The following is a 23,766-nucleotide window of genomic DNA, read 5'->3' as shown; positions in this document are numbered from 1 at the left end:
CCTTATTGGAAGCACTTAAGGTTTTGAAGCTCTACATTCCCTTATTGATTTCATCGTCAATCATATATATTGCTAGTTAGAGCACTCGCAGCGTTGCTTGTAAATGGGCTGTTAACTTTATTTACCAGTCTGTTCTCACAACGGTTCTTGTAAACCCAGCTGTTAAATTGAGGACTTGTAAATTTTACTATCATATGGAAGCTTGTAAAGTTAACAGGAAATCTGTGAGCTTGTAAATAACAATAGCCGTTGCGAAAGTCCGGTATTGTAGTACTACAAGGATTTTACAAGTGCTTAAATTTACAAGTTTTGTTACAAGCATCGCTGCGAGTGCTCTATAGCAGAGGAGAGTTAGAAGCTGGATTATACACTGTTACGCCGAATGCTGTAAAATTGTCACAGAGATCTGCTCCCCTATGTAATATCCACCCCCATCATCTGACCGCCTACATGAAGATTCAAATAGGCTTGGTTTAGCTAGCTCGCACATATTCCACATTACACGCGGACGACGTGGTGGTGTCTTCTATCACACCGTATACCCAATCGCGTCCTGCTCCATCAACATAGGGCGGATCGTTCTCCGTCACCTTCATGCCATATATGCGTCCAAGTTAACAAATCCCACTTTGTTTTCTCTGCCGCAAAACAAAGAGTTCGAGGGATTGCTTTGAAGCGCAACATGGAGACTGGGTTCTACAAGAGCGATGGAGCACCCTTCAATAACGAGAACGCAACCACAGCCCATCATCAATCACTGCCACCAGCATCACTCTACATTTCATAGAGCGCTGTTACTAGCGCTACTTTATCGACAAGCGATCATTTCAAGCCGCTCACCAAGATCAACAACACAAAAAACGGAAGGTGCTAGCTAGGAGCAGGAGTGCCGATCGCTCGGAGTGTGGATGGTAAGCCTATGTATACTTCTTTATATACATTAATATTTTCCTTCATTCCCTCCACTATTGAAACCCGAACCTTACATTAACCAAAATGTTTTCTTCTACATCCAAAACTATCAAGCATACACGGAAAATTAAACTTGACATCATCCATTAACATGCTCACACCTTGTAAAGTGTCAAAGCCCTAACACTCTTCTTCTCATATTAATAAGGGCTGAAGCCATTACCCTTTTTTTCCACGCATTGAGACCTGAAGATTTGTCCTTGCTCTTGCTTAATATATCCCCTTTGGCAGGTGTATTTTCAGCTTCGTGCTATTATCTCTTTCTATCTCCACTTCATAGTTGAAACGCAACAACACCATTTCATGATGAGGATTGAAATGCGTTAATTAGCCTCGCAAGTTGGTGTTCAGACTTTGGCAGTGTAGCCTTGCTCGGTGAACCTTTTCTGGTTTCATTCATTGGTAAGTATCGTATCTTTTCCGACCAAAAGTCAAATGTTAGCGAATGCCGTTACATATGTACTCCACTAGGTATAATAAAAATGCAAAATACTAAGCGTATCTACGTGTGTGTGCTTGAATTTGATAGAATTATCTTGTTGGGCCAGCCATGAATTTGTAGACCTGCTCGACGTTGCTTTTTGTAAGCTAAAAATAGCCTTGGTATAAGAGAACTTGTAATCTGATGTAAGCATTGAAATTCATACATGAAGTTTCGACTTTTATCCACGACTTGTTCGGGTATATATCCTCTAAACTTCATCTTGCTGTAATGACGTTATTTCAGTTTCTGTCATTCTTCTTGACCAAATGCCATTATTTGGGCTTTGGGAGCTGTCGCTGTTATTGAAAAGGTTTATTATAACATTAATACCCAAGCTCTTTGATGTAAAGCAGGACTGGATGATGTAGGTCGATCAAACGTTCAGTATGATTCAACAACAAACAGTACTCTTGTAGTGTTTTTTTAAAGTTATCATAATCGTCTGCTTGTCGAGCCAGTTGCTCTGCAGTTTGATGTGCTGTGTTTATTGCCGTCACCTACATCCATTTATCTAGCATATATAGTATTATTTCTAAAGTAGTGCCTGACTGTGTGACTCTACTACAGTGACGACCACTTTTTTCTCAGCATATTCTTCCAACACTTTAGTATATTAAAGGTTGTGATTTCATTCAATTAAATCATGTCATATCGGGCTCTCACTGTTCTTTTATTTTCTCTCTGACCTATCAACAACCTGTGTAGGTCACAATGGTGTGCGTGTATTCTTTTACCCTTCTCCTGATCTTTTGGACAATCTTACCGATATCACAGAACCCTATAATCTTTTTGGGTAGGGCTGAAAATAATAGGAAATTCGTACGTTGTCATATCAACTATCATCACTAGCAATATATGTGCGTCATGCTCTCTCTCAATTGGGTAACGATAGGAAAACTAGTTTTTCAGGCTGCAGAAGCGGGCACTACCAGCATGGCAGCTAACAGTAATTATAACAAGCATGTAGCATGTAGAAAAGAGGTTGAAAGTGTCTTCCTTGACAGATTGAGCACGGACGTGAGACTGCCACAAGCCACGTCTGTGATAAGATGGGGCGCAGCATTTTCGTGTTTCTGTTTAAAAATAAAAGAGGCGCAAATCGAGAGGAGGAAGCTGGAGAACATCAACCAACCATGGTATCTTCTTTTGATCACGACCCTTCTAAAGCTCAACGAGAATTATGGCAAAAGTATGGAGCCTCACTAAACTTACACCCCCCGGCGACTTGACTCTTTACTCTCTCTCTAAACCCTTTTTCTGCTGATTGTGTGATAGTGAGCAGATTGCGTTAAGTGCACGCATTAGCTTAAATGACGAAAATCTTGATTTTGATCCCAAAACGCTAGATGGCTTAAAATACATTGGCGGTGTCGATTTAAGCTTCCCAGAGAACGACTTTGAGCATGCACTTGCATGTCTCTCCATTCTCTCATGGCCCAGTCTTGAGGTATTATTAATACTATAATTTGCATGCATAATAATTGTTTTTTCTTTGCTTACCAAAAAATAAAAATATATGGACAATATGAACAGGTAGTTCATACGTCTTATTTGGAAACAGAACTCCACCTTCCTTACATTGCAGGCTACCTAGCGTTCCGTGAAGTTGATCCATTGCTAAAGCTACTCAAGCAACTCCAAAAGGAACACGCAGAACTATACCCACAAGTAATCCTTGTTGACGGCAACGGTCGTCTTCATCCACGCACCTGCGGTATTGCTTGCCATTTAGGCGTGCTTGCTAATACACCCACGATAGGCGTAGCCAAAAACTTTCTCGTGATCACAGACGGCGCAGAACTCACCATGAGTCATGTTAAGCAGCAGTGTCGTACACAGCTCAAAAAGCGGGGCGATCGTCTGCTGCTTCAAGGAGGTGACACACACATCATGTACGGCGCAGCATTACGTACTACCGACGCTGCTCCAAACCCAATCTTTGTGAGTCAGGGGCATCGTGTCAGCCTTGACATGGCGCTACGGATTGTCCTTGCCAGTTGCAAGTTCCGTATCCCCGAACCGATCCGGCGAGCTGATTTGGATAGCCGAGCTTATATTCGGCAACAGCAGTGTAACAGTTAGTGACTTACCAAATACTACGAAGTCCCCGAGGAACCCCGCAATTAATTGCCCTAGGTTGGTTACACTTTTTTTTTTATGCTGCAATTTTTGCTGCTACGCAAAACTTGAATGTTGATACTTGTAGTATTTGTGCAACTTTGATCTTTACCAGCATGTAGTAAATAAAATGCTTGATTATATACAATAGCTATGTTATATAACTCTTAGTTATTTTCCTAAAAAACGTATGCAATATATGACGATAAAGAAAAGATAGAAAGAAAAGATAGGAAAGAAACATGAAATCAAGCGAGGCGAATACATTGTGCCTTACACCTCACTCGGACAGCAATTACCAGTAGCAAGAGAAATGACCTCTTTTGATTTGCTTGTCTTTCCCTTTGTTTTCTTTTATTTCTCATAATTGTTATAATTTATCCAATTTATATATTCCCTATGAAATGATCTGGACGTTACCACTGAAAATCTTATACTCAATCACCATCTCATGCTTGTTTGTAGTCCCAGCCATTGTTGGGTATGCATTGCACTTGCACGTGACACGACAATCGTTTTGGGCACTTGGCGTATACGGCACAGTTGTGTTCTGCTTCATTGTGCTACAATTGACATTTGCTTCGCTGAATCGATATCTTTTGTACCGCTACCGCAAACGATCACCATCACCTGTATCTGCACGCAAACAAGAAGAATATCCTCAGCAGCAGCAAACACGCAAAGCAACCAAGGTTGGATTGGCTGTCGTTGGATATCGTGAAGAGCCAATGCTCTTTGCCCAATGCTTGGAATCGATACAGCGAATGGAATATCCGGACCCGTTCAAAATTGTTGTCGTGATAGATGGAAAGGATCCGCAAGATCATGAAATGGCTGCCATTTTCGAAAAGGCTTTTCCCAACAACCCCGTTGTGGTATTGCCCCACTTGCTATCAGATCAAGACACGAACAACACGATGAGCGAAATCGACGAGACAATACTCAATAATGAAAAGCCAGCAGCAGCAGCAGCAGCAGCAGCAACGATAGCGATGCCATTACCCTCCCATCAACAATCCCAACCACAACACCAACAAGCATCCAAAGCAAGTAGCAGCAGCAGCAGCAGTAGTAGTAATAGGAGTAGCAGCCCAGCACTCTATGGTGAACGGGTCATTCTACCTACCGATACCCGCGCGGTGTGCTATCTCCAGCCGCACCGCGGCAAGCGGCATGCCATGTACACTGCGTTCAGAGTTCTGATGGCAGCGGGATGCGATGCAGTCATGTCCACAGACTCGGATACCCGGTTTGACCCACAAGCACTGATCGAGCTCGAGCGGGCGCTGTACTGGCATCCCAAGACGGGCGCGGCGGCAGGCGATGTACGCATCTGGAATTCGAGTGACAGTCTGTTGAGTTTCATGTCATCTTTGCGATACTGGATGGCGTTCAATATCGAGCGGGCTGCTCAGAGTTTTAATCGATGTGTGACATGTGTCTCGGGACCTATGGGCCTTTATCGAACCAATGTTTTGGCCCAAGTGCTGGATGATTGGATCAAGCAACGTTTCCTTGGCATGGAATGCACGTATGGCGATGATCGGTAAGCTTAAGCTCGTCACGCCAGTCCAGTAATTCTTACTAACTCCATGTGGGGGCACACTAAACGCTTATTAGACATCTCACCAACCGAGTTTTGATGCGTGGATATCGTGTGGTATACACCCACTATGCGTTTTGCGAGACTGAAACACCGATCAACTTTTTGCGTTGGTTCAAGCAACAGACGCGCTGGTCCAAAAGTTTCTACCGGGAGCTCATCTGGAACGCCCGGTGTCTGCACAAGCACAGTCCATGGATGGCAGCCGAACTGTTTTACCAAGGCGTGTACCCGTTTGTGCTCCTGTTTTCGATCTTTTACATTCTGTGGGCCCACGCACCGTTTGTCTTGGCCGTCTGGCTTGTCTCACTGATGGCGATTGCGTGCATCAAGACCTTGTATTCGTTTATCGTCACACGTTCGCTCCGCTTCTTGGCGTTCCCAATGTACTCGATTTACTATCTGATCGGACTCGTGCCGGCCAAACTGTGGGCACTCGTGTCGTTATGGGATGTCGGTTGGGGCACAAGTGCGCGGTCAGCCGCTGAACGCAAGCTCGAGAATGTCTTGTGTCTGCAAGTCAAGGAAGCGCTACCCATTGTCCTGTGGATTCTTGTTATTGTCGCAGGCATCACGTTTAATCTGTGCGTCTTCTTTCTCAATCCGAGTGTCAACGGTAGACCTGGCAACGGTAATATCAGCAGCAACGCTCCCAACGTGCCAGATCCAAACAGCATCGTATTCTATCCTAATTATGCTCAACAGCCACCCTACATGTAAAGAAAAAGACGGTCATCTGTACAGGAAAAAACAAAGATATTTGTATGATTTTATTAATGGTTTAAAATTTTGATATTGTAATGCTAGCACATCATGAAGAAGAAGAAGAAAAAAGAAAGTCAATACAATAAATTCAAAACTTTACAAAATGCAAAAGGAGTAGGGAAAAGAAAAGAGCCAATTCAGTAGTATATAATATGAGAATGTGCGTGAAATATGAGTGGGTGTTGTGCTGTGCTGTGCTGTAGATATAATGTATGTGTGTAAAGAGTATATAATAATATGTAAAGATGTGTTTGTTGAGGAGAGGGGAAGAAGGAAAAAACAAAGAGAAAGGGGAGGGGAAGGGAGGGGGGGGGTTGGAAAGATTATACTATGACAGAAAAGAAAACAAACAAAGAAAAGAGATAAGAGGGAAAAACTGCATGCAATGTGAGAAGAAGAAGTGGATAGAGGTTGTTGTTGGAAGAAGCAGACGGATAGAGCGATGGAGAGTGGGGTGGAGAGTGGGGAGTCAAAGGAACGGAAAGCTTATTGAGCGTAAATGTGGTTGAACGAGCTCCAAGGAGACGGGGTGCTTGTCACGACAGACGAAGGCGTGGTGCTTGTTGACTCGGTCACAGGGCGGTTGTCGAACAGCTTTGACGTCGATGAGAACAGGCTATCGTCACGCATGAGCCAATCCAATGACGAGGCTCTGTTCTGATACGTCCGTTGAAGCAGCGATGACGGAAACACCGCTGACTGCTGTTCATATGATTCATACGCTGAGGGCTGCTGCTGGCGCACTGACGAAAACGGGCTGTAATTGGAAACAAGCGATGCCCTACTGCGACGCACACGGGGAAGAAGCAGGGAGTCGACGAGATTAGGTTTGAGAGAAACGTGAGTAAAAGGGGGCCCATGGATATATTCCTGCAAAGTCAGTGCTAAAAATAAAAAGATCAGCTTACCGTTGCAATTGTTCCTGTTGTTGCTGTTGTTGTTTTTGAGCTTGGGCGGCAGCAGCAGCAGCAGCGGCAGTAGCAGCAGCAGCCGCCGCAGCCGCCGCAGCTGCGGATTTGTCATTCTGCGAACGACCCCAAGACAAACGAATGCGGGAGTTTCCAATCTGGTAACCGTTCATCTGCTGGATCGCGGTTTCGGCAGACAATCTCGAAACGAACTGCACAAATCCGCAGCCTTTACCGGGCGGGATTTTGGTGTACACAATTTCGCCAAACGGACTAAAGTACTGGCGCAGTTCGTCTTCTCTAATCGGTGCGGACAGTCCACCTACAAACACGGTCGTGTTGTTGGGATCGTTTGCCTGCATGATCGGCGACTTGGATTGTGGCGACAGCGACGTGGGCGAGCTGGATTGGTGTTGCTGCTGTTGCTGCTGTTGCTGCTGTTGCTGCTGCACTAATGACGATGACGATGACAGCGTTGACCCCGTCGCTGCTCCTGTTGTTGCTTGTTGTTGTTGTTGATGATGTTTGGGCGTTGCCATTGAAACTCGCACAGGACGGTTGCAGATGAGCATGCCCTGCATTTCAATGAGAGCACGCTGCTGCTCAAGTGGGTCGGAAAAGCGTACAAAGCCGTAGCCACGGGACAAGCCTGTGCGAGGATCTGTCATGATCTTTGCCGATTTGCATGAACGGTAGCGGCTTGCAAAGGCCGACTATATAAGGTTTAGTTCAGCTTTTATTGTTTCCCTTTTTCCACTTGAGCTAACCTCTTTTTTTTTTTTTTTTTTCGAGTCCGAAAATAGAAAACTTACCAACAATGTCGGTTCGGTGCAATCGGGACTGAGGTCGCCGGCAAAGATTGAGTACTCGGGCTGTCGATCCTCTCTACAATCATTCATAACAAGAGCAATGAGTTTTTTTTTTGGTTCGAAATATATTATGTAATTTCAAAAAAGAAGGAAAGAAAAAGAAACGCCTGACTTACCGTCGGTCGATCAGGCCACCACCTGACGCCCAATTGAGCTTAAACGTCTTGTGAGTGTTTGGAATGACGGCACCATTGAAAGCATTGAGCGCAGCAGCTGCGCTGGCCGTCGAACCGAAATCAACAAAGGCATAACCAGCACTGGCACTATACATTGTATGAGGGTGTTGTAATTTGGGTGACGGGGGGGTGGAGATGGTAGACAACAATTTTTTTAAATGTTAGTCGACGTTATTATTCTTTTCCCGAGCAGAGATTATGCAGCCAAGCAAACAAGTAGTTAATAAAGAAGAATAAACTTACGAGGTCACTTTATCTCGAATGACTTTGACCATGACCGTTTCGTTGAGGTTGAACCAGAGTTGACGAATGTACTGTTCATCCATCCATGGCTCGAGATCACCCATCCTATATGACAAGAATGTCAGAAACAAAAAAAAAAAAAAAAAAAAAAGCAAGGGGCAAAAAAAGAGGGAAAAGGGGGTTAAGGTTTCAACAATAAAGAAAAGGTTACCATAAGGTAGTCTTTCTGATTTCTTGCAAGACCATGGGTAATGAAAAGTGTTGTTGTTGTTGCTGTTGTTGTGGTTGCTGCGATGTACCAAAGTCTAGTGAAAAAGGCATAAAAGTGAGAAAAAAGAAGAAGAAAGAGACGGAGCAGTAAAAATTAAGAAAGGGTGGGATTAAAAAAGAGAGGGTTTGATTTTTTTGAAACACACACAAATTTTTTCTACGTGTTTGCGTCTGTGGGTCAGTTTGTAAGAGCCTTTGTTTGTTAGCAACTTTTTATTTAATGGGCCGTGGCCCTTTTGCTATCACATGTCCTAACCATTTCGCAATACTCCTTTTGCGTTTTTACGCAGCACCTTTGGGTTGGGGGGGAGGGGGTGGGGTGTGTGTGTGTGTGTGGATGCAGGTGTTGTTCAGTCCATCGAGGATAGGGTCACATAGTCTGACTAATGGATCATGACACAGCCCTTTTTTGTTTTGGCAAGACATGGTGTTGTTTTGAGAAAGAAAGATGTTTTTACTCGTTGTCCTCTAACAAGAAACTACAAAACGCAAAAAACAATAACTACAGACGAATAAGTACAAAATGAAGTATTAAATAGTTAAATATAAAAAGTGTGTGTGTGTGTGTGTAAATGAGTGAGATGGGTTGCGGAGAGTGAGTGAAGATATACACGCAGGGAGTGGATGAAGGTGGTATGTGATGAGTAATTATATGTGTCAAGAATGCTTTTTGCTGCGGAAAGGATACACATGGTCCGCTACGTAACGATACGTCATTCGTCCATAATGCGAATCTCGAGCGTGGAGCAGCAGAAACCAAGCCATCATATGATTCGACAGAAAGTAAATCGAGTGGGTGTACTTGATCCCGTACAGGAACGTATATGCAACCACACCGTAGATCAGAATGCACGTTCCCCAATGCCAAGGCCTACGTAAGTTTCCATATCCGTTGTCAGCTCCACCCTCTTCTTCTAATCGATCCAAGTGCATATGTCACTCTACTTACCCCTGGGTCCGAGGAAGCATCTTACGACTTCCTGTCAGCAGCTCGACGTACAGAATGAACGGTGCAATCGCAAACACATTGTGGTCGGATGAAAACGGAACGAACCAATGAACTGATAAATTACGTATCCACACAACCAGAATAGGCAAATTGAATGGAAGCAGCGTAATCATCAGCAGTAGAAGCGATTGCATGTAATGGTAGCGATTGGCTCGTTTGTAACCTTGCAACGGCTAAAGTTACTCCATCAAAAGTAGTGACAGTGGTAGTAGTAGTAGTAGTAGGTAATAGGCCCATAGCAATCGATTAGTAAGAGTGGAGTTATATTAAACTTTTCTGGGTCATTCTAGAATTATATATATATCTGTATTTTTTTCCCTTTTATGAAACCCACTTACCGCAGCCCATGTCCGTATCAATGACCTGATACAACTAATGATATGCACCAAGACTGCCACGACAAAGACAAACTGATACGGGATACATGTTGCCACCATTACAAAAAGCACCAATGTGGTGATGGCTCTTCGTTGAAATTTCTGACTCCTCGTTTCATTCGCTCGGTTACACCAACGCCAGGTAGTAGTAGTAGTGGCAAAGGTGGACCGCTGACCAATGAGAAACGAGGAAATGCTGGCACAAAAATGCAGCAGCAACTCCACAACCAACCACACAAACGAGATGGCGCCAAGACTCAGCAGCAGGCCAACAATGGGCAGCCACCAGAAGAACGGATCTGAGTTTCCAATAAGCAGGTCATGCCAAGCAATCGATACATCCAGGTCGTTCAAAACAGTGGTGTATGCAGGTAGATGGTGCTGTGTCGTGCACTGATAGATGCTGCAGAGTGCTACAATGGGTATAATGACAGGTAACGTGCGTCGGATGCAAAAACTAAGCCCTTGTCCGAAATGCGGAAATATTCCTAAATTAGGTGTGTGCGAAGGGGGGAGGGGAAAGAAACCATCAGTTAGACGCTTCATCTCAATCAGCAAGCCCTCTCTACTCAATAAGCACTCTTGTTTCCTTACCTGTCTTGTTGTAGCAATAGATCTGTCCCGCAATAACAAACATCACGATAATGAATGCATATGCCAGCAGCATTATCCCATTGCGGAAACCTATCCGTCCTGCACTGCCATACCAATCGATCGCAAGGTCAATTTTAAGCGGCTCGTCACCACATGTTGGGTCCATCCAAACTTGTAATGACAGTCCTCGATGATCGACGTCGCGTGTGCTGATTGCCATGGACGAAAATGCGGTGCGTCCGTGTAACGAAACATCTGTCTCATCTTGGCTATTCGCTAGATTGACATAGAATTTGGATTCGTGCATGGTCGATATGGACTGTCGAAGAAAAGGCGCGAATATGTTGCTACAGCCACGTCGTGACACTTTGAGATGGTACGCAAGCATCGGGCTTTCGATCGATGGGATGTGGATGGATGAGAACAGCGCTGGTTTGACATTGACGTGAACGCCTTTCATGGCAATGGATAGCATCGATGTGTCGATTGTGTACTTGTGTTTGCCCTCCTCAGGATTGAATGACTCTGCTATTAAAAATCCACCACTGCTACCACTGCTACTACTACTGCCTACGCCGTCATCCATCACACCAAACCATTGGTATTGCTTCATTTCATCATATCGAACGCTGGCAAATGAAAAGGTGCGACCCGAGAATGGATGGTTGTCACGCTCGGTAGATGCAGGTACAAGCACAGCGGCTTCATCTGCAGGTTGACACACGAGTCGCGTGTTGTCACTTGTTGAAACCCGGTCCATCATGTTGCAAAAGACCAAGGAAAATCGGGACCCGTCAACACCGATAGGTTGATCGGTCAAGACGGAGAATGCCGTGGCATCTGTCGATCTTGGCAATAATGAGAGTCGTACAGGGGCGGCGGTGTTGTCGCCGTCGTCGTCTATAATTACCAGTCGCTCCCCGATCTTTAATGATCGCAGATCGCGGTCGGACATCTGGCTGTGATTTGGGCGACCTATTTAAAAGGACAAAAGAGTTATATAAATGATCGTCTTTATATGTAGACGACCACGCCATCAATATCCAAATGAAAAAGATTCTTCAAGATACCTAGGGATAAACCCTGCGTTCTGTCTTCCAATCCACTAAGAAACGCCTTTTTCATGACAGCCATGCGATCTTCTAGTGACTTGGTCTGGGTTGCACGTCGGGTGTCGACAATATCCAGCATGCTTTTTGCCAAGACTCGCACCAACTGTTTGCACGAATAGATGGATAAATGATCCGTACCCGTCCACACTTGGGGAACCGCGGTTGTGAACACTGTGAATCCATTGGATGCCGGTATAAATGCACCGACGTTGGCCGAGTCGGAGCACACAATATTGTCCAACGTGCCACCGGCAATCGAAATGAGCATCACGTCCTTGAGTGAGGCCCAGTGGTGATAGTCCGTCGCTGTCTTTGTCGTTGCCGATAGATCGTGAGAATGCGTGTTGTACCCGTTGACCCAATACCGATGCATGTCGTCGTAAATCTTGGATATTTTCCAATCAAACGGTGCAGGCGGTAAAATGTGCGGCGTCGATAGCGTGATGATGGTGTTGATGGATCCTGGCTGGTAATTGTTGATCATAAACATGCTGCGTGCAACAACACCACCCATGGAATGGCCGATGATCAGAACAGATGTTGGGTCAGGATAGCGTCGGGATTTACGGGATCGTGGGTAGAGTTTGAGGATATAGTCGATTGCATCGTTGAGATACTCGGCCTGCTCGAGTAAAGATTGTCCATGCAACGCAGAAAACTCTTCGTGAAAATCCACTAATGTAATCCCCAAACGTGTTGTTGGTTTACGTGAGAAAGTATGAGTTTTCCGGTACCAACAAAAGAAACAATCCGCCTGTTCTCTCTGTTCCACATCGAAAGCTTTTTCTCTCCTTTCTAAAACTAACCCGTAAAAAAATCGAGATTCCTGACGCCTTGCTTTGGAATTTCTGGATGTGTGGCGTAATGCTGATAATAGGCATACGCTGTTTCGGCGGCTATGGATCGTATTTGCTTATGACTCCCTGCATGGCCAGGAATAAACAGTACTGGAACTCCCGTAGGCTAGTATACATGTGTTTTTTTTTTACCCAAAGAATTAGTTTCCCATATTTATATTAGTTTCATAACTCCAATGTGTCTTCTCCTCATCGTCCGTCTCCTCCTCCCCATAAAAAAAACGTTGCGCAATAATAAGACAGGGAGAGAGAGAGAGAGTCATATGCTTCGTCAAAAACATTGATATTTTTTACCTGGTCGGAAAGATCAACATCTTTTTCTCGATACAAGTAAAGCGCGTATTTACTTGCAAATCGAGTCATTTCGCTATCAAATCCGGACTGTCGAAGATATACTGGCTGCATGAAACTGTCCTGACATCCATCGACGTCTCGTTGATGATGCAAAAATGAGTCTAACATGACAAAAATAGTTATAAAAGATAGGAGTATGGATAGGATTATAAAGTAGCGGCTGTATCGTGTAATTCTATAAGCTCGTGGTAGTGTAAATGGTTTTTGTGTGGATGGTATGCTGGTGGTTGTTGTAATGTTGGCAACAGTGCGCGTTGTACTTGTAGTGGAAGTTGTTGTAGGAATAGTGGACGGTGATGAAGGCGGTGATGGTGAAGTTGTGGTAGGTGAAGAGTTCGAGATGGGACGTAGTGATGGTGAATGATCAATGCGGAAATGTGGTGCTTGTGATATATGTTTTTCTCGACTCGACAGTGGTGGCTCATCGTCTGTGCTGTCAGGCGATGATGGCGGCGGCGACGACGAGGCATTCATGGTTGAATAATGAAGCTACCGCACCAAAACGTCTTGTATTCTTTTTCACAGCTCAAATTGTTAGCCTCGCGTCGCGCCTTGGTTTGTATAGTTCGTCGTTAGTTCGTATCTTTTGTTTTGGAGTGTTGTTTTCCTCTTCCTCTTCCTCTTCTTCTTTCTTTTTTGTGGGTTGTGCGCAAAAATGAGTGTTATAGGGATGTTGAACAAATGAACAAAGTTAAATAAAAGAAGACCGCTGTAAATTGAATTTTTTTTTCTTTCCAGATTAGAAGTTGACCGCAAGGCGGAGAAGCTCTCTTTGGCTGTCGGTAGTTCCCTCCCCCCCCTCTCTTTCTCATCATGGCACTCTATAGTTTTTTTCTGTAAAAGGACGCATTATTTTCATTTTAACTTTCTAACAGGACAGCACCTTTCATTATAGACACTGCTTCATCTGAGAAATTGAAGGAGAAATGAGGGGGTTTTTTAAGCAATATTCTGTTATAAAGCAACAATGCATAACAATGTATGATAGCAATAATTTAGGTTATGTCACGGCAACGAAAACAGTTTGGTACTGAGTAGATTTCTTTAAGAGAAAATCCCCATCCTACTGCTCTTGAGTAAGATGTGTATATATACATATATATGCCACTTGTCATTATCATCTATCAATAAGTTGCCAAAGGCTGGCCCGAAATAGGCAATTGAAATATTGTGGGGATCGACGTGGGGCAAACAATCACATCAAATGTTTGTTGACACAAGCACCGAAAGAGCGGTTGCTCCGCCAGTTCAGAGAATGTGTATCTACTACGCACGAATTGGTTGTAGTGTAAAAAAGCAAGCACGTTGTCCATCTTTAATAAGTGCTGTGTTCTTCAATTGGCGCTTATTGAATTACTGATCTTAGAGATTATTTATCTTCACATTGAATAAAGATGTTAGATTATACATAAAAGTGCGTATCTATAACATAATAAATATCATAAAAGTGACCAGTATTCTAAAAATATGCGTTAGTTGTCACGAGAATATGAAATTAGGAAGAGATAGCACTGATCATGATGAACCCTGTTGTTGTGTGTCACGCTGATCACAGACAAAACAGCAACACATGATGTCGTGGGTAGGCACGTCAGCTCGGGTGCTACCAACATGCTATGATGGCAGCTCCTATAATTATCACGCGTAGTATAAATACCTTCTACACATGCTCTCGTAGTTTACTCGTGACTTCATATTAGGACTAATACCCGTATACCTTGGAGTCTTCCATAGAGGTTGAAATCCTAGATTCTTTTTTTGCGACCCTTTCGGAATTCGCGACCAGCGTTCGCACGATCAAGTTCCAAGCGGACGTATTTCTTGCGCCAACGTTTTGTGCTAGATTCTATTTTAGCGCAGAGTGAAATTAAATTCGCGTTGTGTCAATCTTGGCTTGCCACCTCCACTCGTTCGTCAAAGGGCATCGATGTACCACTCTAAAAAATTTGGGAGGCTATCTACAAAGATTTTTCTCCAAAGAGGAGGAGATAGGGATGTATGGACTCCAGAGAGCCCTCTCGAGCCGAAGGAGTAACATCCAAAGAGAGGCGTCTAGATACTGCGGTCGTCTTGCACAAGCTCCTGCGCGAAACAAAGCGGAACAGCGAAGCAAGTGAGGTTTAGGGATGCTAGCTTTCGTAAACGATACGATACCAGTTCTAGTGTATGTATGTGAGTTAAAATAGGCTACGCAGTAACGCTGTATAAGAAAGCTGCGAAAGCTGCTTGGAAGTATCGACACTGTTACAACGAGCTTCATGATCAACCAAAGCTCAGCAACAAGTATGTCAGCGTGACAAATCAAAGCGCACCTGAGTATGTGAAGCGCCCAATCGGTTGCAAGAAAGTCAAGGAGCAAGAGAAGGAGGCTGGTATGCGCAAGCGTAAATTGGACAGTAATTATGCTCGATTGGCGAAGGCTGAAGAGGAGCAGGTTAAGAACAACCGCAGGCGCATCGAGCTCCAGGAGAAAATGAACGACGATGAAGTGATACGAGCTCAGCAGACACTCAGCAGCTAAACTCGAGTATTGGACGCTGAGAAAAGACGAGGCTTTGGCCAATGTAAAGGCCAGAATCGCAAAAAAAGCCATTGCCCAGGACGTAGAAGTTCAACAGACTACCGACGACAAAGTTGACGAGTAATAGAAAACAATATAATAAAATCATCTCTTTTGTGTTTACTAAATCATATTGCCTTGGTGCTGCCATAAATGCTCAACGAGGTCGTTCTTGAGTTGATCGTGGACCGCAACATCCTTGATCTCATCATAGCGATTCAAATATTCGCTCATGGTGTTTGGATCCCTGCGAACTGTCAAAAGGGGCGCCGATCCAACACTTCGCAATACTTCGGCTTCGTTGTCATTAGCAACATCCTCTTCTGGATTGCAGCGCTGATCTTCAACAATCATATTATGCAAGATTATGCATGCTCGCACAACCATTGAAAGATCGTCAGGTTGCCATAGACTTGCTGGGTGTCGAATCACAGCAGATCTACTTTGCAAGATCCCAAAGGCACGCTCGACATCCTTACGGTACGCTTCTTGCATGGCGGTAAACAACTATATAAGTAGTTAGAGTTGTTGCTCTACATATGCATTTGTAAACTTTACCTTTTTTTTCTTCTCAATCGGATCCATAAAGGTAGCCCACCACGGGTAAATACCATCAACTAAATAATAGCCTTTGGTGTAGTTGTGGCCATTGACAGGAAAGTTAACGGGCGACGTAACATCAGACGCCAGATCATCGAAGATGGGGGAACGCTGCAAGTCATTGATGTCATTCAGCGTACCGGGGAGACCGGGGAAAGCGTGCCAGATCCATGTTTCGAAGTCTCCTACAGCCTCAAGGATAACTGTAGCTTTCTTCTCTTTGCCTTGATATTGGCCTTTCCATCCGGCAGGACAGTTTTTCCATTCCCAATGCATGCAGTCCAAGAAACCGAGCATGCCAGGGAACCCGCGATTTTTCCGCCATTTCAAGAAGCCGGTTGATATCATCCTCGTTTGGTGAGCGCAGGTATCGTCACCAAAGATGCGGCTGATTGCCAAGCAGAAGCGCTTTAGGCACTCAAGAGCAGTGCTTGCACCCAGGCGAACATATTCGTCGGTCGAATCGGCAGATACGCCATATGCCATTTGGCGAATTGCTGCCGTTGCTTTCTGCAGCGGTGTCAATCCAGGCGTATGAGCTGCAGCGTACTTCTGCGGAAAGAAGAGTGGATGGCATTCTTTGGCTTCTTTCGCGGTCCGTCGAAGTTTCTGCTTCGTCGATGACTCTTCACTTCCAGCGACACTTGCTTTTGGTCCTTTCGGAAGACCCTTGCAGCTGTATACAAAGAAGATAAGCAAACAAAGCGATTAGGATCAGGCTGCATATAAACAACATTTTTACGCAAGCTGCTTCGATACCTTTGTATTCCATTCCTCAACTTTTTCGAGCAACTTGTTAATCGCCGCGCAATCCCGCCCTTTTATAATCGCCCAAGCCAGATCCTTGGTATAGTAGTCGACCATTTTACGCGCCTTCTTTTCGACTGTGTCACCACCTTTCTTTCTTGAGTTTCTTCCTCCTTTTGCGTTTTCTTGAGCTGGGCATGTTGCGCGTGGAGTTCCAGAAAGCGTGTGGTCCGACGGGATGCCAAATTCAAACGAAGCAGGGCAAAAGTGAGAATGCATAGATCGCGGTTATGGCGCTTCCTGTTCCAAAAATTCTTCGCCGCTGTGGAAAATATAAGTAAGGCCGCGCCCAAAACACCTGTAAACGAGATATCTTCCTTTTATTCAACAGATTTTCTGAGCCATGATCTGTTCGCGTATATTCCGAAATATAACCGGATCTCTCTTCGCATTTATATTCGAACCAACGCAACCTATGTCAGCATCACAGTTTATCAGAACATGTTTAACAGCTGACGCGGTACATTTCCTCCATTCCACCAGACTCCATCAAACATACCTGAAAGTATATTGGAAAGATTCTCAAAGGTATAAATGCGATTGCTTTTCAATGTTTTTTTGATCGTGCTCTTTTGTGATAGGCGCGACTTACACTTCTGTGGTGGCATTTGTCGCAAACGGAAACTTTGGGGCAAGATGTCTGATATCAAAAATGTCTCGATCGATGTCAATGCCGACCAGTTGCGCTACCGCACCAGTCGCTATGAGATCGGTCAATGTGTGCACCCTTTGACTTAGTTCATGCACACATTGACCGACTCTTTGTTGTTCATCTTGGAGTGCTTGCAGAAAGTTGGTGTGATTGATTTCAGGACGTATGACGGATCGCAGACTGAAGGTGATCGTTTCGTATGTTTTCTGCTTCTTTTGTTGCTTGACTTCATTGATATTATCGTCGTCGCCTTCATCGTCTCCTTTACTGCCACTGCTACTGCCATCGCTACTGCTTTCTCCAACATATCCAAGAATGTCATCCCAGCTGCTGATTTGTAGATATTGCCGGACTTCTTCAAACAGTTGATTGCCTTCATCTTTGTACGAGCCGATCAAAGTTCTTGTATTTTTTCAATCGATCGGCGAATCAGCTAACAGCTACTTGTATTCGCGGTTGATTTCGAAAAATTGATATCCAAGATGCCTTTGGGCATTCGGTTGTTGTGTTGTCGTTGGAGCCTATCAAGATCTTTAATGCGGCTGCAGCAGTAGCTGATTCATCTAAGGCTTTTTCGTTTTCTCGGCGGATAATACCGTCCTCGTCGAGTTCGATTTTACTAGAAAAATCCAGTGAATGTTCGACTTTATCGTCTTTCACGGTGGCTGCTGTCGATGATGGTGGTGGAGCTTGCTGCTTGACTTGTCTGGTTTTGTGTGTTTGAGAATAAAAAAGGGAAGTGAGTACTTTTGAATATGCTTGATGCTATCAAACACATGCATTGAAGCAGTAAAAACAGACCTTATAATTCTCGAGATCGCATATCTCGAGTCAATTTGTCTCTTCTACCAAGAACGAGTCAGTGTGTTGCAGTACCGCGACAGTACTCACGCCGTTAGGATTTATTATTCGCGCCAGCTTGCGCGTTGAAAACAAATAAATGCATTAACCTTTCAAGTATGCTATCGCCACAAGCTGCAGCAACCTCTTTGCAGCGATCGGTGGAGTTGTCTCCAGTTGTATGCTGTCGCTTTTTTGCAAATCTTGGTGAAAGGGGTACACTCTCGTAGCTGGAGGCCATGGCGTTTCGATAACTTGCTTATTATTGCCAGGTTTTCGCATCCAGAACGTGGAGATGCAACAGATCGTAAGCTTGGTCAAGCCGCTTTTTGGTTGGTGTTGATGTGTTGACATTGAATGGTTTGGTTTCAGTGAATACAACGTTGCATAATGTTGCTGTCATCATGGTGAGTGAGAAACGGGACGTATTTGGTTCGATCAAAGGTAATGACAAGGACGTATGAAATATGCATAGGGGAGAGGTGTGTAAATGAAGAAAGGACGAAGTTTCTTTTATTTTTTAAGATTCACACGAACACAATTTGAAAGCCCTACCGAGGCAGCAGCGGTGTGATAAAAAAATGGTAGTTCCTGGGCTTACCTTGTGGCCAATCAGAAGGCTGTATAAGAATCCTTAAAGCAGTCAATGACAGCTTTGAATAAGCTTTTATGTGTTACACTCGAAATACTGCTGCATATGGCATAGTAGTGTCTCTAGTTGAAAGAACCAAAACGCATAAAAACAACGACAATTGCAGGCTTACATGGGGTCATAGGTGCAAGGACATTTTGTGTATTTTTTAAATGGATATTTTTACTGATGAATGATAGTTATAGCACTGTTCCCGGTATATCACAGATCGGAGAGAACCCGTACTAAATAGGTGTTTCATCACATATACATCATACCATTATGCAATGCCATTTGTCTATACAAGGTCCTATTAAAATGCGTAATGAATTTGCGCATAACTGATACAAGATTTATCACTTACGTTTTGTTTGATCACTGATAGAATGTTTGGATGGTGGATTAAGTAGTAGTATGCTCTGTCAAAAGAAGCAGTATTAAAGATAAAAGGATCCCTTTGTGTGCGATGAAAAGAAGTCCATTACCATTCTCTATTTACCAGTGGTCATTGATGAAAGGTGCTGCTGACGACACTAGTGAAACCATGTGATTGATATGATCAAATAGGTTATAAAAGTAGCATACTGCACGACTCATCGAGACGTTGACTTTTCTTCCTAACTTTCAACGCGCTTGCCCCGTATGCATTCATTAACATTCTGTCAGTGCAGTTGCTGTTTGATCGTCACGATGAGTGATTCTTTATTTGCAACCAATGGTCTAACGTTCTTTTCATTTTTTCCTTTATAGTTTTGTCTCTCTTTGTCTCTCTCTCTCTCTCTCGCTCTGTCTCTCTCTCTCGCTCTTTCTCACGCTCTTTCTCGGGCACTGACCTGCACAGGGTAGCGTCATCTGAGTTGTGCTTTTATGCTGTGAAGCTGTGTGAGAAGTTGTCATTCGTGTGAGTATTTATCAGTTTTGATAAATTTCTTCGTTATTATAATCGATTGCATAGCCCACTATTGAAGAGCAGGGCTCTGGTTGAGTCCTGCGTTGCCCGGCGGCGCCTTCACCTGGGTAAGTGCACCTAGCACGACGATGATTCCTTGTCAACGGTCGAAGGGATGCCTCAAAACGATCAGCTTCGGGAATTGAAGTGACCAGTATCTCCTCGACGAAATCGATATTGCCGATCCCCCAAAACTGGGCCACGTATACAAAGGGATGAGGTAATTTCGCAGAGCGTGCAATAAAGTAAACTCCCTTAGCTACTGTTATCATGGTAGACTAATAATTTTTTCTTTGACTATATCATAGGAAATATGACCGTGCCTCCAAATGTTTCCGCCTAGCTCTCGACAAAAACCCTCAAAACTCTGATGTGCGCGTTGGGTTAGGCAAATTATACCACAGTCAAGGCAAAAACCCTCAAAACTCTGATGTGCGCGTTGGGTTAGGCAAAATATACCACAGTCAAGGCAAAGTAGGAAAAGCACTTGAATATCACAAGGTATTGTGAGATGTAATGATGAACACAAAAAATATCCGTCAACCACCATTATTTGATCTATTACAATATCTAACCATGGTGTGAATACTTTCAGGCTTTACAAAACAATGATCGGTGATCGGCTTACCGAGCAAGCGCGATATTCACTGCTTACCGGGTCGGTAATTTTAATAAGTGATCGGCTTAGCGAGCGGCTACTGTATGTGCCACTATAGGATTAGAAATAACGAAGCACGCAACGTTTTTTAAACAGCCAGCGCTTTATCTATTCTGTACTTATGGGAAGCAGATAGGAGCCTTTTGTTCTATGATAATAATAAAGTCCAACATAAAGTAGCTTTGTTGTCGTAAGATCGTCTTAGCACGTTACAAATTGTTAAAACGCTTTAAAACGCCTTGCATGTTTTGGGATGCAGTTCTCGGATTACAATATGTTTATCTTTTAATATGACACAAACCACAGCTTTCGAACTTTCTAATCAAATAAGTGAATACACACATCAGAGATAGAGATTTCAGAGACAACATAGCTTTTACTTTTCGATTAGGTACATCGTTCTTTTGCTAAGTTTTTTGATTAGGTAAAGACAGCAATAGTAACGACACGTACTGTACTATCGTGAACTGCATGCATTATATGTACATCACATCGATATACAGTGGACCCCCTTTAATGTCAACCCCTTTAATGTCAACCCCCGATATGGTCAACCTTTTTCTGAGAACCTCACATTTTAGCAGAGATAAATTTCAACTTTTACATAAGGTCAATGTCAACACCTTGGCCAGGGTTGACTTCTTATTGAGGTCAAACATATCCAATCAAAAGAGGTTATCTCGTTGTTGGTTGAAAATACATTGTTAGGAACGACTCTGTTGCATACATACATTGTGTCGGGGTGCGCTGGTTTAATATTTCTATTATACGGTTAAACTTTGTGCCACCCCCTTTAACGTCAACCCCCGTTAGCGTCAACACTTTCAGGTGTACTTGAGGGTTGACATTAAAGGGGGTCAACTGTATGTAAGATATAGATATGCAACACATACAATGTGTGATGTACTGATTTTGACCATAATTCTGCAACTTTAACGACCTACTTTCCAACTGAAGTTCCACGCATAAAAGTTTTCATGACATGCAAAAATTGATCGACGCCGTCCAGCATACAGTGGAGATACATAGTGTCGTTAGTTGCTAAGCATGGTCCGTGATTGTCGCACAGACCACACCCGTGTCTCTTTCTTCATGGCTGGTTACAGTAGCTTGCTCTTAAAATGCATGCTATCCTAATAATACAGGCGTAATAACCGGTACGATCATATGTGCGACAGGCTTCGTTCCATGATGTATTATGTATGTAAGCAATAAGTTCAGTTACATATCATGGAAAAGAACCTAGCATTTTGTCAGCGAAATTACTAATTACCAAAACGAAATATTGAATATTGATACTAGGTAGTGTCACTATTATTTATTACAAAATGCTTATTTTGATCAAGGAATTGAAAGAATCGCTACATACTACTACTACTACAGATCAAAGCTAGATTCTCAATTTATTCTTGACTTTCTTCTGTTATGCTTCATTACAAAAAAAAACCGTGGCAAATACGGTTTTGTTTTTTCGACACTAGTTTGAATGTTCACTGCTGCTCCTGAAGATGAGCAACAATATCCGGCAGGAACTACACGTCATCATTGATGAGCTTCTTCGCACGCGACACGAACCGGGCGACACGAACTTGGTGACCAACGCTATCATTTGGGTCTATGGGTGTATTGGCCAAGGAAACGCAATCGTTATAGATATCTTCCCATTTCCAAATGAGCTCTTTGTACTCATACATAGAGTGAAGTCGCGTCGCGATCGTCAATTCATAATCCCTGATAAGCGTGTCCCAAAACCTCAAGAAAGCCATACGTCTGTTATATATCATGTCATATATAGAGGGAAAGAGGGAACAATTTGGAATAGTGAGTTTAAGAACGGTTGCACGAAACAATAAAATGTATATTTCTCTAAAAGTTGGGGCTACTTACTCTCGGACAATTCTTGGATCTCGGTTCCGTCCTCCTGATCCTGTTCGTAGAAACTTATAAATATAATCGATTGCTATCTCCAACTCCTGCTCCATACGGTTCTGGTATAAAACGACGGCGGCTTTTCTGGCCAGCTGCGTAGGCTCATTCAAAAACTCGGACAATTCTTTGATATTTAAAGATAATGAGCACGGAATAGTAGCCAACAACAAGTGACAGCAACAAAAAATATCAGTTAATCAAATATCATAGACGCACATTTTTACAGTAATATTAAAGAAACCGTATTACTTACGCAGCATACGGTGTCGATGATGTGCTGTAATAATGAATACATGTTGAATAAGAGGAAAACAGTCATTATATTATGTTAGAATAAAAAAGAATAAGAAAAACAATCCATTTGTTAAGAGGGGAAGTGTGCCTGGGACGGAGGGATTCTCTCTTACCCCGATTTTCCCGTTTTTGTTCTTCTTTATCTTCTTCGTCTTCTCTGGACGTATCTCGCTGGCGTTTACCGAGGACAGGAGAGACTGGGGATCCTTGTTGTTCCATAGTGGATGACGATGCCTGTCCGTGCTGCTGCTGCTGCTGCTGCTCCAAACGACCCGTGATCTGTTTGAGCACACCAATAATTTCCTTGTGTGTTGGTGACGATGGAGGAGCAGATGAAGATGACGACGATGCCTGTTGGTATTGTCGTGCACGATATGCAATGTTCCTGGCGGCTTCCAAAAGCACTTGTTCGTCCTCCCGGGGTGCTGCACCGGTAGATGACTGGGCAGTTGGCTCTTCCGTTCGAGTAGAATCTTGTCGTGACTGTCCTCCTGCATGATAGCCACTGCCACTACCACGACCTCGTCCGCGTGTTTTTCCTTGATGGCCTCGTCCTCGTCTACCAGCTTGAGCTGGTCCTGCGCTGGGTGTGGGTCTGGGTGTGGGTCTGGATGTGGGTTTCTTTTGCTGTTCCCGCTGCCGATGCTGTACAATCCGCTGTGCTTCCTCATTGGACACTTCAGGCTCTATTCCTTGAATGCGTCTACTTCTTCGCGACATCTTGCTGATAAGAATGGGGTTTGGTTGCTGGTAGGGTAAAACAAAAAAGAATGGGGTGGGTGGTGTTGGTAGTAGTGGGTGAAGTGAAGGGCAGTTGAATTTTTGCTTTGCCTAGACCCTATATATACTAGTGAGACTGACGACTATTTTGTTGCCGGTAGCGATAGCTGCTTGCTTATTGTGTTCTGCAAGCAGGAGCAATGGGCACTTTTGGCTTCTTTGTTTCAATTTCCATCCGCTAAATTTTATGCCAACTGAGGAACGCTTTTTATTGCCCTTCATTGTTCTTTGCTATGTGATGATAGAAATTTTTCCTTTCATGTCTTTTCCTTCATTTCCACGGGTTCGTATATCTTCTTTGTTAGATGCAACTATTTTTATCGATTCCTTTACTTCAACAAGTTTGTTTACATAC

At 43.7% G+C, this 23,766-nt stretch overlaps 6 protein-coding genes across 6 annotated transcripts; 2 read left to right on the top strand and 4 right to left on the bottom strand.

The window, feature by feature from the left end:
- Positions 1-2,589: 2,589 nt before the first annotated feature.
- Positions 2,590-5,897, top strand: BDB00DRAFT_878866 (endonuclease V-domain-containing protein; the record flags this gene model as incomplete). The annotated part of the gene is made up of 5 exons (XM_053127790.1): positions 2,590-2,645; positions 2,732-2,903; positions 2,990-3,527; positions 4,040-5,120; positions 5,195-5,897. The coding sequence occupies 5 exons, from the start codon at positions 2,590-2,592 to the stop codon at positions 5,895-5,897; spliced, it is 2,550 nt and encodes an 849-aa protein (XP_052973455.1).
- Positions 5,898-6,648: 751 nt separating this feature from the next.
- BDB00DRAFT_148009 (uncharacterized protein) lies at positions 6,649-8,578 on the bottom strand. The gene is made up of 6 exons (XM_053116243.1): positions 8,555-8,578; positions 8,350-8,443; positions 8,139-8,243; positions 7,836-7,982; positions 7,663-7,735; positions 6,649-7,563 (listed from the first exon to the last, which is right to left on the bottom strand). Exons 2-6 carry the CDS (start codon positions 8,382-8,384, stop codon positions 6,847-6,849), a joined length of 1,077 nt encoding a protein of 358 aa, XP_052973454.1. The 5' UTR covers positions 8,385-8,443; positions 8,555-8,578; the 3' UTR covers positions 6,649-6,846.
- Positions 8,579-8,599: 21 nt separating this feature from the next.
- Positions 8,600-13,497, bottom strand: BDB00DRAFT_855704 (PGAP1-like protein-domain-containing protein). Its single transcript, XM_053125743.1, has 7 exons — positions 12,652-13,497; positions 12,307-12,463; positions 11,459-12,175; positions 10,389-11,363; positions 9,756-10,282; positions 9,358-9,590; positions 8,600-9,279 (listed from the first exon to the last, which is right to left on the bottom strand). Exons 1-7 carry the CDS (start codon positions 13,183-13,185, stop codon positions 9,066-9,068), a joined length of 3,357 nt encoding a protein of 1,118 aa, XP_052973453.1. The 5' UTR covers positions 13,186-13,497; the 3' UTR covers positions 8,600-9,065.
- Positions 13,498-16,906: 3,409 nt separating this feature from the next.
- Positions 16,907-18,411, bottom strand: BDB00DRAFT_792867 (uncharacterized protein; the record flags this gene model as incomplete). Its single annotated transcript, XM_053121165.1, has 3 exons — positions 16,907-16,940; positions 17,271-17,732; positions 18,281-18,411. 3 exons carry the CDS (start codon positions 18,409-18,411, stop codon positions 16,907-16,909), a joined length of 627 nt encoding a protein of 208 aa, XP_052973452.1.
- A 1,262-nt stretch (positions 18,412-19,673) lies between these two features.
- Positions 19,674-20,369, top strand: BDB00DRAFT_933679 (uncharacterized protein; the record flags this gene model as incomplete). Its single annotated transcript, XM_053129126.1, has 3 exons — positions 19,674-19,970; positions 20,059-20,251; positions 20,346-20,369. Exons 1-3 carry the CDS (start codon positions 19,966-19,968, stop codon positions 20,367-20,369), a joined length of 222 nt encoding a protein of 73 aa, XP_052973451.1. The 5' UTR covers positions 19,674-19,965.
- Positions 20,370-21,940: 1,571 nt separating this feature from the next.
- On the bottom strand, positions 21,941-23,351 carry BDB00DRAFT_933678 (uncharacterized protein; the record flags this gene model as incomplete). The annotated part of the gene is made up of 4 exons (XM_053129125.1): positions 21,941-22,178; positions 22,296-22,461; positions 22,591-22,614; positions 22,745-23,351. The coding sequence occupies 4 exons, from the start codon at positions 23,349-23,351 to the stop codon at positions 21,941-21,943; spliced, it is 1,035 nt and encodes a 344-aa protein (XP_052973450.1).
- Between the last annotated feature and the right edge of the window lie 415 nt (positions 23,352-23,766).

The sequence above is a fragment of the Zychaea mexicana genome (assembly GCF_025766255.1).
Source record: "Zychaea mexicana strain RSA 1403 chromosome Unknown BDB00scaffold_150, whole genome shotgun sequence".
Lineage (NCBI taxonomy): Eukaryota > Fungi > Mucoromycota > Mucoromycetes > Mucorales > Lichtheimiaceae > Zychaea > Zychaea mexicana.
The sequence above is the reverse complement of the archived record's forward strand: the minus strand, read 5'-3'. Positions and strand labels throughout refer to the sequence as shown.

Excerpts from the sequence above, each read along its gene's own strand:
- BDB00DRAFT_148009 (XM_053116243.1), bottom strand. The coding sequence starts at position 8,384 with ATGGTCTTGCAAGAAATCAGAAAGACTACCTTATG. Across the intron at positions 7,736-7,835 it reads GGTGGCCTGATCGACCGACG|AGAGGATCGACAGCCCGAGT; the intron begins GTAAGTCAGGCG and ends GAATGATTGTAG. Across the intron at positions 7,564-7,662 it reads GCACCGAACCGACATTGTTG|TCGGCCTTTGCAAGCCGCTA; the intron begins GTAAGTTTTCTA and ends AACCTTATATAG.
- BDB00DRAFT_855704 (XM_053125743.1), bottom strand. The coding sequence starts at position 13,185 with ATGAATGCCTCGTCGTCGCCGCCGCCATCATCGCCTGACAGCACAGAC. Across the intron at positions 10,283-10,388 it reads CTATTGCTACAACAAGACAG|GAATATTTCCGCATTTCGGA; the intron begins GTAAGGAAACAA and ends CACCTAATTTAG. Across the intron at positions 9,591-9,755 it reads TGATACGGACATGGGCTGCG|CCGTTGCAAGGTTACAAACG; the intron begins GTAAGTGGGTTT and ends GAGTAACTTTAG.